The sequence below is a fragment of the Periplaneta americana genome, chromosome 3 (genome assembly GCF_040183065.1).
Source record: "Periplaneta americana isolate PAMFEO1 chromosome 3, P.americana_PAMFEO1_priV1, whole genome shotgun sequence".
NCBI lineage: Eukaryota > Metazoa > Arthropoda > Insecta > Blattodea > Blattidae > Periplaneta > Periplaneta americana.
In genome coordinates, this window is record NC_091119.1 from 36577296 (window position 1) to 36595391 (window position 18096).

The following is an 18096-nucleotide window of genomic DNA, read 5'->3' on the forward strand; positions in this document are numbered from 1 at the left end:
ACTTCACTTGCATATGCACGTGCGTAGTCCACTTAAAAACTCCGAGAAACCAGGTGGCCCGGGTTCGACTCCCGGTCGAGGCAAGTTACCTGGTTGGGGTTTTTTCCGGGGTTTTCCCTCAACCCAATATGAGCAAATGCTGGGTAACTTTCGGTGTTGGACCCCGGACTCATTTCACCGGCATTTTTACCATCATATCATTCAGACGCTAAATAACCTAAGATGTTGATAAAGCGTCGTAAAATAACCTACTAAAAATATGTATAAGAACTTTCTTGTGTTAAATTTTAACGTACCTTGTTAACATGTTTCGACCTATTTTGGGTCATCTTCAGAATTGGTTCATCACTATACAGATTCTGCGTCACATGATTTCAACTTAATGCTCATCTTGTATGAACTCACACGCAGTAAAATATAGATTTATGTTAAATCTCTGCAATTACTGTCAAAATCCTCTGTTTATATTTGAGAACACTTTGTTTTAACTGCAGTGAATCAGAAACCTGCTATTCTTGTACCTTCCAGGCTGTGAATCGATGAATATTAGTGTGAGCAAACGCCACAGAGGGTGGGAGTTACATCTACTCGCTGTCAAGATTGTTCCTCCTTTGCAATTCAGCAACCGAGTGTAGTTTAAATACGGGGGAAGCCAGAGCCAAATACTTTCAATTATGTGCTAGATTACTTTCGCCGTGATGAAGCGGCATCTTCTCTGACACTTATGTGCGGCGTGTTGCCGAATTAAACTCAAGCAGGCGCTAACATCTGTTGGTATTTTAGCTCCGTGTGTTGTAGTCCCTTGCGAAGTTTTAATTAAGTTTAAAAAGTTTCAAGAATTATTTTGACACTGTTAGAAAATAAATATAAATTTGCTAAGCTAAAAGTGACAGTTATTAAAAGTACAAAGTATTTGCTGTTATGACAATTTAAGTGTACTAAGACCTGTAACTCATCCAAACAACATTTTACTTCATACACCGTACCGACTCCAAGCAATCTATCACGCAATCCCTATCATCATCAGGTTATCACTGTTATAAAATCAACACCATCTAATTATTACTTTTTCGGATTGGTTATTTTACGACGCTTTATCAACTGCTGTGGTTATTCAGCGACTGAGTGAGATGAAAGTGATACCGGAGTCGAAATTGCGATTGAAAAGCTGAAAAAGTACAAAATTCCAGGTATCGATCAAATTCCAGCAGAATTAATACAAGAGGGAGGAAGCGCATTATCTAGTAAAATTTATAAGCTTGTACTTGCTATTTGGGAATAGGAAATTGTACGAGAACAATGGAAGGAGTCCATACTTAAGAAGGGAGAAAAGACTAAATGCAGTAACTTTCGAGCAAAATAAATTTTGTCCAATATTCTTCTGAGAACATTAACTCCGTATGTAGGTGAAATTATTGGGGATCATCAGTGTGGTTTTAAGCACAATAGTTCAACTATTGATTAGATTTTTTGTATTCGACATATATTGAAGAAGGAATGGGAGTTTAAGGACACAGTACATCAGTTATTCGTAGATTTCAAAAAGGCATATGACTCGGTTAAGAGAGAAGTTTTATAGCCTATAATATTCTTATTGAATTTGATATTTCCAAGAAGCTAGTTCGATTAATTGAAATGTATTTTTAATATATAATTCTTTCTTCATTATGTTAATATTCCTTCGATCCAAATTGTCTTATTTAATACTAAATTGTATTTGTTTAACTCTTTAGAATACATGTAACTAAACACATCTACATTTTATTATTATTATTATTATTATTATTATTATTATTATTATTATTATTATTCCAGTGTTTTTGTATTGATGTTATTGATATTTGCTATCTATTTTTTAATGGTTCAGCGGAAGAGAAGGCCTTATGGCCTTAAATCAGCCAATATCAGCAAAAATAAATCAAACAAATAAACGTACAATTAATTTAAATTGTAGTAAAGGTCATCGTAGTATTAATACTTATTATTAGAATGCATTTTCAACCGTTTCAAAGGTCAAGTTTTGAATCTTTAATAGAACGTCAACTGCAGAACAAGCAAGATGCAAATGTTCCCTTATAGTACCTGTGCCATTCGTCAACATGACGTCACGCCAATATAGTCTATGAACAAGTAACCTTAACTCCGTACGCTCTGAGACAGAATACGGTCCCTACCTATAAGGATATGAAACATATTTTGGCACGACATATAGATAAAAAAAAACAATATGTTTAGTGTACCCTTTATTAAATGTGAATATAATGTAAGTTCTTGTACTTAGTTCTGTATACTTTATTAAATGCAAATATAATCTAAGTTATTGTACTAAATTCTATATCCTTCATTAAATGCAAATATAATCTAAGTTCTTGTACTTAGTTCTGTATCCTTCATTAAATGCAAATATAATCTAAGTTCTTGTACTTAGTTCTATATCTTTCATTAAATGCAAATATAATCTAAGTTATTGTACTAAATTCTATATCCTTCATTAAATGCAAATATAATCTAAGTTCTTGTACTTAGTTCTGTATCCTTCATTAAATGCAAATATAATCTAAGTTCTTGTACTTAGTTCTATATCTTTCATTAAATGCAAATATAATCTAAGTTATTGTACTAAATTCTATATCCTTCGTTAAATGCAAATATAATCTAAGTTCTTGTACTTAGTTCTGTATCCTTCATTAAATGCAAATATAATCTAAGTTCTTGTACTTAGTTCTGTATCCTTCATTAAATGCAAATATAATCTAAGTTCTTGTACTTAGTTCTGTATCCTTCATTAAATGCAAATATAATCTAAGTTCTTGTACTTAGTTCTGTATCCTTCATTAAATGCAAATATAATCTAAGTTCTTGTACTTAGTTCTGTATCCTTCATTAAATGCAAATATAATCTAAGTTCTTGTACTTAGTTCTGTATCCTTCATTAAATGCAAATATAATCTAAGTTCTTGTACTTAGTTCTGTATCCTTCATTAAATGCAAATGTAATCTAAGTTCTTGTACTTAGTTCTGTATCCTTCATTAAATGCAAATATAATCTAAGTTCTTGTACTTAGTTCTGTATCCTTCATTAAATGCAAATATAATCTAAGTTCTTGTACTTAGTTCTGTATCCTTCATTAAATGCAAATATAATGTACGTTCTTGTACTTAGTTCTGTATCCTTCATTAAATGCAAATATAATCTAAGTTCTTGTACTTAGTTCTGTATCCTTCATTAAATGCAAATATAATGTACGTTCTTGTACTTAGTTTTGTATCCTTCATTTAATGCAAATATAATCTAAGTTCTTGTACTTAGTTCTGTATCCTTCATTAAATGCAAATATAATCTAAGTTATTGTACTAAGTTCTATATCCTTCATTAAATGCAAATATAATCTAAGTTATTGTACTAAGTTCTATATCCTTCATTAAATGCAAATATAATCTAAGTTCTTTTATTTAGCTCTTCAACTGAAAGCAAGCCTTTATTATTAATATTACTTCTACTACTAACAAGTAAAGGAACAGTTTCTTTACTAACATAATTTCAATGGAAAATTAGTCATTGAAAATTAGAAAGAGTAAATAACACATTTAAGATATATAGATCATATGCGGAAATTAAGAGGAAGGCAGAAAATAGGAAAGACTGGAAAATGCTGGGTTTGCAGTGAAAGACTTACTCTTGGGAGAAACACTATGAATGAATGAATATAACACATTGGAAGCAGGAATCTGATAAAAGCATCCACATTCAGGAATCGTGGATAGAAAGAGATGGAGAAGTCAGAATCAAATTATCTCCCACCTTGAAAGAAAGACACGCTCAAATTACTGTGAAATTGAGTCTGGTGGGTAACATACGGAGATTGTTTGTTGAGGCCGTCGCGCCCCTAACCCATATTGTCTGGAACAATACCGGCCAGAATGGCGGACGACTTGGCTTCATGCCAAATGCAAACAAGATTTCAATACCTCTCGCGAGAAAATACGAATAGGCAGCTAGACTCCTCCTCACCCTCCTCCTCGGTTTTTGTTGTGATATGAGTTTGCGCGGACAAACTTGTGCCCTCTTAAGAATTCGAAAGCAAATGCATCATATCGGGCAAAAGCAAACAGTTGTGCAAGAACAGAAACTTGAGTCACTCCCATCTGCGAGTCTGATACACGCACAGAATGGAAAATGGAACCGAGCTTTCCTCGGAATAAACAATTTCGTCAAATTCTTCGTAGGCATATAGCGGAAGAGGATAAGAGTAAGCCTTAGCCAAATGGTTACTAAGTCTGCATTTCACGCCGAAGACGTCGACTTATATTCCAACTTACATTACATCTACCTATCTGTATATTTATTTGTCCGTCTGTTTATGCCAGCCCATCCATCCATCCATCTTTCCCTCCCTTTGTCCGCAGCCCGTTCGTCCGTCCTCCCCTCTGCCCCGTCTAAGCCGTCTGTCTGTCTGTCTGTCTGTCCATCTACCCAACATTCCACCCATATCGTATTTATATCTATGTCTGTTAGTCTATATTTGTCATTATCTGTCTTTTTGTATCTGTCTATCCTATCCTATCCTATCCTATCCTATCCTATCCTATCCTATCCTATCCTATCCTATCCTATCCTATAATATTCTATCTTATCCTATCTTATCCTAGCTTATCCTATAATATCCTATCCTATCCTATAATATCCTATCCTATAATATCCTATCCTATCCTATAATATCCTATCCTATCCTATAATATCCTATCCTGTCCTATCCTAGCCTATAATATTCTATCTTATCCTATCTTATCCTAGCTTATCCTATAATATCCTATCCTATCCTATAATATCCTATCCTATCCTATCCTATCCTATCCTATCCTATCCTATCCTATCCTATCCTATCCTATCCTATAATATCCTATCCTATCCTATAATATCCTATCTTATCCTATCCTATCTTATCCTATCCTATTTTATCCTATCCTATCCCATCCTATCCTATCCCATAATATCCTATCCTATAATATCCTATCCTATAATATCCTATCCTATCCTATCCTATCCTATCCTATCCTATCCTATCCTATCCTATCCTATAATATCCTATCTTATCCTATCCTATCTTATCCTATCCTATTTTATCCTATCCTATCCCATCCTATCCTATCCTATAATATCCTATCCTATAATATCCTATTCTATAATATCCTACCCTATCCTATAATATCCTATCCTATCCTATAATATCCTATCCTATAATATTCTATCCTATAATATTCTATCCTATAATATCCTATCCTATCCTATCCTATAATATCCTATCCTATTCTATCCTATCTTATCCTTTCCTATACATACGACTAACTGATGTAGGTATGTTGACTGATTTTAGCTGACTATGTATGTATGGCTTTACTGCGTCCATTCGGTAACACACTACGTTCATTTTCATCATCACTATCAATACCGTATTTCGAGACACAGGTTTCCAAGGACAACACGTAATAACAACTGGTTTACACTTCAACTAATCTCAGTACGAAACTTAGTTTCAACTCATATGCGAAGAACAGAATACTGAATAACCTTTTCTTCAAATAAAGTATTGCAACAGCGCTTGGTTTCTTGTAACTGTCGCGTATCGATACACTTCACTGGCTCCAACTTGTACAGATACTACCCCCTCCCCAATGGCTAAAATATCAGTGGACGAACAGTACACAATCCATATACACAAAGACTATACGGTGCAAAAGTTTCCCATTGCACTCTTAAATTACACTGACGATCGTAATTTTTTTGCCTTAACGATGTCGTTTCGTACACTTACGTTCAAAGGTGTCCGACCTACGATTTTATGATCGTGTAAGGGAACTTTCCAACCACGGGATAAGTCAGAACCAAAGATGTAAAAAATTGACAAACTTTGAAACAGTTCAGCTAGTTTTCAATAGATGGCACCATTATTGGGACAGTTTAAAAAGTGTCAGAGAAAATGATTATGTAGATTAAGCATTAAATTATTATCACAATTGAAAATATCAGCGGTTTCCAGCTAAACCCAGTGTTGTTTTACAATCAGTTGAGTGGGATGAAAAATTGAATTCCATAATGCGGGAATATTTATATATAATTGGCAACAGTGACTATTATCTTCGCCATCTATTCATAGAAGCAATAACTAAAGAATCCACATTTACACCAACAAATTATCGATCACTATCGATTAGTCGGATCAGATATCTTTGAACGTCAGTCTTGATAAATAGATACTTTCATACAAATGTTTACACTGCATCACAATGTCGTTTCTTTTTTGCAGAGCGGGAGTGTGAAGAGCTGACGAGTCCGGTGCTGGGCTCGGTATCCCTGACGGGTCGTCTGTTCGGGGACCGCGCCACGTACAGCTGCGAGCTGGGCTTCCACGTGGTGGGGCTGAAAGAGCGAACGTGTCAGGCGGATGGCACGTGGTCAGGCCACCCTCCAGCCTGCAAGCAGAACAGTGAGTATCGTCCCAGTACCACACTATGTGTAACGCCTCTTGCCGGGGCAGTGTAGCTAATGCTGTGTAGATACGTTGGTACTCCTGTTACTGGCACCGCTTACGATTTATTTCAGGGATTAAGACAGATTTGCCGCCAGATTTAAGTCCAAAAATACAAACCAAAGAAGGAAAAAATTTCTTTGTTCTTCTAATCGGAAGAATGTAGTCTCGAACTACGCTGTTGCCCGTCATCAAAGTTTTATTGCTCAGATGCTAAATAACGGAAGATGTTGATAAAGCGTCGTAAAATAACTTACTAAAATTAATAAATAATTTTATGTTAAACGTCGAAATTTCCGAAAATTAACCAAATTAATTCAAGACAAATGTGGAGATTCCCTAATAATAACAGATAATTTAATGTTAAACATCGAAATTCCCAAACATTAACCAGACTAATTCAAGACAAATGTCGAGATTCTCTAATAATAACAGATAATTTAATGTTAAACATCAAAATTCCCAAAAATTAACCAGACTAATTCAAGACAAATGTGGAGATTCCCTAATAATAACAAATAATTTAATGTTAAACATCGAAATTCCCAAAAATTAACCAGACTAATTCAAGACAAATGTGGAGATTCCCTAATAATAACAAATAATTTAATGTCAAACATCGAAATTCCCAAAAATTAACCAGATTAGTTCAAGACAAATGTGGAGATTCCCTAATAATAACAAATAATTTAATGCTAAACGTTGAAATTTCCAAAAAATTAACCAGACTAATTAAAGACAAATAATGTGAAGATTGTCTCATAATAACAAATAGTTTACAAAATTCCCAAAAACTAAACAAATTAATTCAAGACATGTGAAGATTCCCTAATAATAACAAATAATTTAATGTTAAAGTCAAAATGCCCAATTGACAAATAGCTCAAAGATAGATGTAGAAATTCCCGAACACTAACAAATCATTTAAAGATACATTTGAAGTGCTTCAATTATATTATATAATTTAAAGACAAACCTTGAAATTCCCCCAAAAAATAACAAATTTGTTCAAGACAAACGTGGAGGTTCCCTAACAATAACAAAGAATTTTAACATAAACGTCGAAATCCCAAATAATGACAAGTAAAATTGAAAGATAAATGTCGAAATGTCCTAGAAATAACAAATAATTTAAAGGTAAGTATAAAAATTCTCTAACAGTAACAAATAATTTAAGGATAAATCTGTAAATCTGCCACCCATAATAAATCGTTTAAAGATAAAGTCAGAATTCCCTAACACTAAGAAATAGTTAATACATAATTGTGAAATTCCCTAATAATAATAATAATAATAATAATAATAATAATAATAATAATAATAATAAAAGAAAAAAGGTAAAGGTATCCCCGTCACACGCCATGAAAGCACTTGGGGGGCATGGAGGTAGAGCCCCATGCTTTCCATGACCTCGGGACTAGAGTGAGGTAATAATAATAATAATAATAATAATAATAATAATAATAACAACAACAATAATAATAATAATAATAATAATAATAATAAAGAAAAAAGGTAAAAGTATCCCCGTCACACGCCATGAAAGCACTTGGGAGGCATGGAAGTAGAGCCCCATGCTTTCCATGACCTCGGCACTAGAATGAGGTAATAATAATAATAATAATAATAATAATAATAATAATAATAATAAAGAAAAAAAGATAAAGATATCCCCGTCACACGCCATGAAAGCACTTGGGGGGCATGGAGGTAGAGCCCCATGCTTTCCATGATCTCGGCACTGGAATGAGGTAATAATAATAATAATAATAATAATAATAATAATAATAATAATAATAGTAGTAGTAATAATAATTTATTGACCACTGTATAAATCTTCCAAGAAGAAAAATTTGTTTAAAAATTAATTAGTAAATCAGCATAAAAATAAATAAGACAAATTGGATAATTTACGATGAGAATAAAATAATTTGAAAATTTATAATTAAGAATCAGGCGGATAATAAATAATATAAAGACAATATAGAATTCAACAGTAACAATAATAATAATAATAATAATAATAATAATAATAATAATAATAATAATAATAATAATAATATATAGTAATAATAATATATATAGTAATAATAATAATAATAATAATAATAAACTTCGTTTATGAACTATTTTTAATTTATCATTAAATCTGAAATATTTACGGGAAATAATAAGTAATATTAAGGTGAATTAAAATAATACATAGATTAAATACGTGCCTACATAAATACCTACTGATTACAAATAATGTCTCGATATATGAAAAATTATACTTCACTGCATCAGTTTTACTTAAGCAGCGAGACAAAATGTCAATATTATATGTGATTATATATAAATATTAGTTTTTTCGATAATAAAATCCTAGCGTACTGAGCTAGTGGCATGCCAGTCATTCAAAATGTAAGGCAAGAAATCTAGTTTATCCCTGAAACAAATTATTATTAATAGAATTACACAGAGCTTCTCGAATAAATGGACACTTTTCTGTAAACTTTGTACGTCTCAATCTCGTGTTGAAAAATTTTAGACAAGATGGTGAAAGTTTAGGAGTGTGGGTTTCGAAGGAACGTTCCGCGATCTTCGATAGACTAACAATATGATTTTTTACAATGTGAACCTGTTTCTTTCGTCATAATTATATTTATACCATAACATGTACTTACTTGCGTTCCATGTGTATCAATGAGATGTACAAGGAAACTCAGTTTACTTTTTCTTCATACAAATTATGGGCCTAAGTAAAAGTGTTGTGATACACGAAGAGGTCGAATTTGGCATTTTCGATATTTTTGATATCGGAAAGTGTTCTTGTACCTATCATATCTCTGTCTGGACAGATCAATTTCTCGTAAACTATTGCACAGTTTTTGTCCAGTATATACGAGTCGATTTATAGGGAAAATAAGCACAAGAAATGTAATAATTTGGAGTTGGAGAAAATCTCTAAAACCTCTTAAAACAAAGCAGAATCTCTGCCTGCTTGTTGTCCGCCTCTGGCGGGAGAAGAGGAAGAATTCTGCTGAATAATTTCAAGGGAAAAATTGTTCCGGGGCCGGGTATCGATCCCGGGACCTCTGGTTGAACGTACCAGTGCTCTGCCAACTGAGCTACCCGGGAACTCCACCCGACGCCGTCTCAACTTTTCCCTTTATATTCACACAACTCGCGTGGGCTGACGAAACGCCAGAGACATCGAGTGCACACAAACTCTGTGTGACTTGAAATTGTGGTTTTACTGTTAGCTCAGTTGGCAGAGCGCTGGTACGTTCAACCAGAGGTCCCGGGATCGATATCCGGCCCTGGAACAATTTTTCCCTTGAAATTGTTCAAATCTGCTTTACAGGAAGCTTTACCTGTAAGATTAGATTTGCAAGAATTCTGCTAGTTGCAGCGCAGTTCTCTGGCTCTGTACCTTGCACATGCTTCACTACAAATATCAGAAGTCGATTCTCTCCTTCCCACAGTAATAATAGCTATTACATGAATTAATATATGAAAAATATTCATAATAAAATACATATTGTTGTTTCTCGAAAAGTACTTATTACGCTCATTGCGGATTTAAGGCATTGCAAAGGGAATCTCTCAAAATGTTATCCTTCGCTTAAACGCATGTGCCAGATGGTGACCTTGGTTCAGTTTTGTGAGAAATTTCGACACCGTAGAAGAAGGTTGCATGCGTGTTGTGGTTAGCCGAGTTAAAGTTTGTTGCTGTTGTTGATCGTCGGTTTAGAACGCAATGTGAACATGATCCCCCAATATAAGCATCTTGTTCTAGAAAAACTGAGGACTAATGGAAGTTTTATTTCTTTTACTTCCATCCGGACACCCTACATTCATTTGTGGATACAAGTAGACCTGTAATAATAGTAATATGCGTTACAAGAGCGGTATGTTGAAGTTTTCATGTTCGAGGAAAGGTTTGAAAAAGCGAAACGTAGTTGAGCTTTTTTTAATTTCCGAGAATTGAAAGAAAACATACCGCTCGTGTATCGTACATTATTATCGTTTATTACATACCTGAAAGACGAATTTCTAATTAGTTGCAATGAAATCTCCATCTTGGTTTCTGTTCAATGACGGCAAATTTGCAAAACAAAAATATCTATCTTCAACATTGTTGCTTTAAAATGTTTTCTATGTTTACTATCCTCCAGCAGGCCGTGATATACGTCTGTCTTTTTTTCCCCCAGTCTATAAATGCGAACTTAAAACAAACGATAAGGTTATGTAATGATTTATTTTTCATTTTAATATTTTAACAATATTATTTATATAACATATTGCAATAATAACATCGGCATCTGGAATCTTGTTGATTTTTTCACGGCTTCCTTAATGTTACTTGCATCACGAATGCAGTTACTTTAGTGGAGTTGTAGAGTTTACTTAATTTTTGCAAATATTTAAAAACAATAATTAACAGTGCAATTTAGGTGAAATTGCAGTGGTAAGTTTCCGATTTATAATTATTACTATATTGAACGTCTCTAAAAATAATATGTTAAAAGCCTAAAGCAGTAAAATCAATATGTCACTTAAGCGGTAAGAAGAGGGAAATTATTATGTGTGTTAGGTTGGGAATACTGAATGTGGAATTTTAGACTTTCCGCGGATTGGTTTTGTGAGGAAACCAAGCAAATACGCACGATCTCGCACAAAATTATGTTAACTACTTACGGTCTTACTAATAAAAACTCTATATACAGACGTTTAACTGTCTTATACTTATACAATGAGTAGCTCGTTTATAAGTCGTGTGTAAATTTCTTACTAATAATCACTACATAACAGTATAACTGTTACACAGCTACGTCATAGTTTCGTCATTACTTCGTTACGGAAAGTAAAAACACATGTAAAAATAGATGAACGCACACGGTGGTGACGGGTGTTACGGAGACGTTCTCCTTTTAGGCAAAACCCTAGTATATGACCACGGGTTTCCATATCTTTACAGCTAGACTGGCGGCCAAGCGTTGTTTGCTGACTCCTCCCAGGAACAGAACGAACTGCTGATATATTGCAGGATATTTTAAGTGCATTTGTCCACTCGGAACACGAGAGATTTTTCCTGTTACTCACCCACTTATTATTTTTTTTGGGACAGTCGCCGTAAACTTCGACCCCTTTCCCCTTGTGAGGTAATCTACACCATGCTTCATAGGAATTTAACTGCATTTTCTTACGAAGCCAACGACCAGATTTGGACAAGATCTCTTCATCACACTTAATATTTAAATGAAACAGCGCTTCTTTCTTCTCTTCTTGAGAATTCCTACATGTCATTTCAAAATGAATTGAAGGAATGACATTAATTTTGCAAGAATAGAAGAAAGTGTCACAATAATGGATTCAAAACACAAGATGTGACATAGAATTTCAAAATGGTAGAAATTAAAAAGTGGTCAATTATTTACATATTTTCGAAATAAAAATGCAATAATCTGGATCTATAAACAAGTCTGCATTATCTTTAAAATACCATACATGACACACGATATCATTAAAATTGATGACGTGGCAATGAAATAAGTCACGTCCAGGAAGCAGAATTCTGTTCATAATGCTAGATACTCGTTTACAAACTTGCGGTTAGTGAATGCAAGGGATGCTAACAGATATCGGCTTCATCTGGTGTGTGCTCGTTTCAATCAACTGCGAAGGTCGAACCGTGGTTTAGCAATTTGGCTGGCGGCTTCTCAGTAAGCTGACCGGACTTCGATCCCTAGCTGTCCCGTGCGATCAGTAATGGCAAAAGCGACTCTGCTGTTGTCTTCTCTCAGTGATTTCAGTTCTTCCCTTCAGATCTGTGTTACTACTACCAACATCGCCATCAAATTTGTCACATCATCATCATTATATTGGTCGCCTTATTCAAAATTGCTTTCATAATCACCACTGTCACCATTATCATCATACTATCATGAAACACAGACGTTAGGTTCTTTTTATAATGTCCATAACTTTAATGTCCATTTTATCATGCCCATTACATAAAAGTCCATTACACTATGTTCATAAATATATGTCCAATGAAGTACTGGGTGTTCATTTCAAAATGTGTCATGACGTCACTGTTGTGAGTCAACGATTTGAAGCGAGTTTCAGCTTTTATGTCAGAGAAGTTGCCTATATTTAAGGCGTTCAATCTGAACATGAGAACGTGTACGGTATAACTTGAACGTCGTAGCAACAGATGGCGGTCTGTACGGTCTGTGTGCTATCATAACCTCTTTCGAACTGTGTTTTGCTCGAGCAAGTCGTACGCAGGGTATTTGTTATCATCGGTTGCGTACGGCAACATTCCACAACACGAATCAAATGCTCCGTGTCCATGTTGACCGTCGAAGTTAATGTCAACAAATACGTAAGTAATCGTTTTGACTCTCTCCCCATATCCCTATAGTAAGAAAAAAAACTCACCTCAGTAGACTACGTGTTTCTAAACAGTTCACATTCCTGCCACTACCAGCGTTACCGTACTATTGGTACGTACTATTCAGAATGAACGCCGTACTTGCTAGGCAATTTTTCTGCCACACAGGTAGGCTAATTCGCCTCTGCGGAAGTATAGGAAGATTGAATTCTCTAGGCTCATCGACTAGCCATATGACGGCATACAGCGAGCCATGACACACTTTGAACTGAACACCCAGAATATGTCCATTTTATTTTAGTCCAATTGCACAAATTTTATGTCCACATTTTTACGTCCACTACATGATTGTACAATACATTATGTCCATCTACGAATTTATTTCAATTCTCTACTCAATCTCTTCTATCTGTTCATCTTCATACAGCTTCAGATAACTAATAGCTTCGAGGTAAGCTCTGATGTGCAGGCCTACTTCTTCGTTGTTAGTGGTTGTAATTCCGAACAATCTCTTCTACTCTATTTAAATTTTGTAGGTACGATCTTTCAATAGGGTGTCGCACATTCAAATATCCGTCAAGCGCATCTCTCTTTTCACATCTCCAGTATCCCTTTTGCCCATTACTGCTGTATGAATGATGATGACAACAAAAACTTCACAATACCAAAGGTTTTCCTTTTTTAGACTGGATCAATTTTGCTTCATCCATGGTTGTGGCCCAATGTACTCTACAGAGGAAAGAATGTAGCCGTTTCCATAGTGTCGATGAACAATGAAACAGGAAGCTAAAACTAATGCTGATCCAGTATTAAATAAAAGCGGATATTAAAAAAGTGGACGAAAATATTAGAGGACGTAAGTCATTTGGACATGGTTTCAGTGGACTTAACGTCTTGGAAGCACTATCATTCGCCATCGTTGTACAAATCATATATTCTTTGTCATCTATATCTTATTCTTATTCTTGATACCTATTCCTTACTGTTCTTTTCTCTTTTCCCTCGTAGTCCTTTTATATCATTTTCTGTTTTCCTTTTTATTTATTTTCTTCCTCTGAATTCTCCTATTCATTACACCCTTCATAGTAAGAAAATTTTTTTCCTTCATCGGAAATTTTTCTTTCTTTTCGTTTGTTTTTGTTTTTCCATTTTGCATCGTTCTTTTTCATTGCTTCTTCTTTTCTTCTTTGCTTTCCTTTCATCTTCTTTTTCTCTACATCCTTGTACGTCTTATCTCACTTCTTTAATTTCTTTCCTGCAATATTCTTTTCATTTTATTCTTATTTACTTTATTTTCTTACCTTCTTTCTTCTTTCCTTTTCCTCCATCTTCTCCTTTTCTATATCATTCTACTTCTTTTCTCACTTCAATTTCTTTCAATTTATTTACTGCGATATTCTTTTCATTATACTCTTATTTAGACAAAGTGTTACAAATATGGCATAGGGGTACAGATATGAAATACTATAGTGTGATATACGACCTGAGACGTGTTGTATTCCAGCACTAACTAACTTGAGTTTCATGCAATGTAAGCAGAGTTAGCCTATATAGAAAAGAGCTCTAACAAGTTAATAAAGCATTTCCGGACCCATGTTCATGTAACATATTTTTATCCTTTACAAATGAGGAATATCTCCCTAAAATTTTTACATGTTTTTGTTACACTCTGTATATTACGTGTATGTAGCTATGCGTGTGTGCGTGCGTGTGTGTGTAAATTTAATTTAAATTATGGTTTATTTAACGACGCTCGCATGCCGAGGTTATATCAGCGTCGCCAATGTGCCGAAATTTTGTCCCACAGTTCTTTTACAAGCCAGTAAATCTACTGACATGAGTCTGTCGCATTTAAGTACACTTAAATGGCATTGATCTGGGCCGAGATCGAACCCGCAACCTCGAGCACAGAAGGCCAACGCTATACCGACTGGGCTACCCAGGTCGACTATATGTATGTAGCCTATGTATGTATGTATGTATGTATGTATGTATGTATGTATGTATGTATGTATGTATGTATGTATGTATGTTTTTGAGAACATCAACTGCATGCCCCATTACATTGTAATATTACATGCATTATACTAAATAATGTACATGTATAATTACAATATTATGCTACAATTTGCTCTTTCATAATATGAGAGTTGAATTTACACATCACCTTAATCCTATACTTATAAGATTGAAATTTCTATATACATGCCTGGGTTAATATTCGTTTAAAATTACAATATTGTGTCATACTTTGCTTATAATAACTATTCCTGATGATTATCTTACATGTTTCCATAATATGAAAATAAAGTACATCTTATCTTAGTTAATTTTTATAATATAGCCTACCTAAAAACTTGAAATATTTATTTTATACCTAAAGTGAGCCATATGTACATTTTTATTATTTTTTCACCATTAGATTATATTTGTTTGTAAGACCGACTACCTGAATTTTATATCTACTTAACCATCTCTTTTCTTATATTCTATATTTATAGTTTGTTTATCATATTATTTCATAATTTATGTATGTATGTATGTATGTATGTATGTATGTATGTATGTATGTATGTATGTATGTATGTATGTATGTGCGTGGTACAGTCATTAAATTCTAAGACTTGACGTCTGGAGGGTAGGCTCCCACAAGAATCTGGATGTATCACAAGATGCCGCGTAACACGGCGTACATTTAAACAGAACCACATCCTCCCTCAAAATAGTCTCCGTTGGCCGTTATGCACGTTTGCCAACGTTGGTATAGCTGCTGGAAGCACCGTTGAAAGATGTTGGCAGGAAGGTCCCGTATGGCTTCTCTTGTGGCAGTCATGACCTCTTCGGAAGAATGAAATCTACGCCCACGTAGGGTTGCTTTCATGCGAGGAAAGAGAAAAAAAAATCGCATGGTGCGAGATCAGGTGAGTACGGAGGGTGTGGAAGAACTGTCACCTGTTGTCTTGCAAGTTCCTCTTGGACAAGGACAGAGCGATGTGCAGGGGCGTTGTCATGTAGCAACAGCCAATTCTTTGTACGCCATAGCTCAGGTCGCTTACGGAGAATTGAATCTCGTAAACGGCCAAGGATCTCTTTGTAGCGGGTTTTGTTCACAGTTGCACCTTCTGGGATGAATTCCATGTGAACAATTACATTTGAATCAAAAAACAGTTCAAGCATCACCTTGCCTTTTGACCTGTCTTGTCGCGGTTTTTTCTGTCGTGGTGATAACGGCGTTTTCCATGTGGCGGATTGTCGTTTCAGTTGCGGATCGTAAAGGAAACACCAAGTTTCGTCTCCAGTTATTATTCGGTTGAGAAACGTCGGATCATCGTCAGCACTACTGATGAGGTCACCACAAATCGTCATGCGATCATCACGTTGGTCTTGCGACAGGATTCGTGGCACACTGTGCTGGGTAACACGAGACATGTTCAGGTCATCAGACAGAATTTTGTAGCAAGTACCATGGCTGACCCCTACTGTTGCTACGATATCGTCTACCTATTGGGAGCGGTTAGCACACACCAACGTTGCAACTTCTTGGATCTTGCGTTCAGTTCGAATTGTTTGTGGCCGACCAGTACGCACATCATCTTCCAAACTGTCTCTTCCTTGCAAAAAACGTCGGTGCCACCTAAACACAACACTGCGACTCACTGCGTCCTCACCGTAAACTTGCTGCATTATTTGAAACGTTTCGGCAGCAGTTTTGCCTAATTTCTGACAGAACTTGATGTTTGCCCGTTGCTCAAACTGTGACATCTCGGGTTCCGACGTGCGCATTCAAATCACCGTGACAACAAAAACCGTAGTTCTGCTTACAGTGCATGCACTCAACTGTCTCTTGTTGGGTCGAGAGACTAACTGAAAAGGTATCATACCATGGCGCCACCTATTCGCTATAGTGCACCACAACGCCACTATGCGCTTAGTATTAGAACTTAATGACTGTACCACGTATGTATGTATGTATAATTTGTATGTATGAATGTGAGTTCACACATCTAAAAAACAAATTGTGTTCGAAAACTGAAATTTTATGGAGACTTTCAGAAATTAAGTACGTACGTTAAAATAGACTATTATTGTGATATTCATGTAAATATTTCAAATAATTTTTAAAGAAATTAAAAAAAATTATTTGAATAAGAGTGATTTTTGAAAATCCAATATTTTTTTAGAAGTAGACAACAAATAATAATAACAAAAACAAAGAACACATAAGAATTATATCAAATGCAGCTTTTAATGAACATTGTAAACCATTATTTGTGAAAAACAAAATCATGACTGTAATAAATTTATATATTGGTAGAGTTAATTTTATATGTTAAAGATAATCTTCCAACCTTAACATTAAGAAATGATATTCATTCCTATGACACAAGACAAGGAAATCCATTGATTATAGTTCACGTTAACACTTTGTTCGTTAAAAACATAAAATTGTTTAGTCACACGTTAAAAAGTGTTAAAATTTTAAAAAATGGTATATACCTTGGACAGACATAACATCACGTTGAAACGGGCCGTCTGTCCAAGGTATATACCTTTTTAAAAACTTTTTAACACTTTTTAACGTGTGACTAAACAATTTTATGTTTTTAACAAGGAAATGATTTTAATATCATAACATGTAGACTTGCTAAATCCCAAAAAAACTTTTGTCAAATGTCATTAAAGGTTGCAAATAAATTTCCATCACATATTTTTAATTTAAGCAGAGCTGCTCTTAAATTTTACACCTCTAGTCGGTTAATTTTAAATCCGTTTTATAATCTTGACGAATTTTTTTGATTGTATAATCTTTTTGTAATTGTTCCATTTTAACTGACATTGTCTATACATTTTGTTTCTAGACATGTAATTTTGACTTTTGAACTATTAAACTATAATACTCTAGTTTAAAAATTATCTTATTAAGAACGACCAATAAAAATTAAGTTCCTAACATTCCTTTTTTGAGGTGTTTGCAGTCATGTTCGTATATGCATATTTCAAAATATGTTTCTATCATACGTTAAGTATTAATAAACATAGAAAAAAACTGTGCACTTAAAAGTTATATCTCATACCTTCAAAATATTTCTAAATTATTGCATATTTCTAAATTACTGCTGTAAAATTACATCAAATTATGACTGTGACTTTTAGTGTGTCGGCATTTAAAGACTCTATTAGCAGATT

At 34.4% G+C, this 18096-nt stretch overlaps 1 protein-coding gene across 13 annotated transcripts in view; it reads left to right on the top strand.

Annotated features, from left to right (window-relative positions):
• Hasp (Hig-anchoring scaffold protein) overlaps positions 1-18096 on the top strand; it is a 797842-nt gene that overhangs the window by 621119 nt on the left and 158627 nt on the right. For all 13 annotated transcript variants that reach the window (XM_069820307.1, XM_069820300.1, XM_069820301.1 and 10 more), the window contains exon 4: positions 6306-6485. In XM_069820307.1, coding sequence (XP_069676408.1) covers positions 6306-6485 — 180 coding nt within the window. The remainder of the gene's footprint in view (positions 1-6305; positions 6486-18096) is intronic.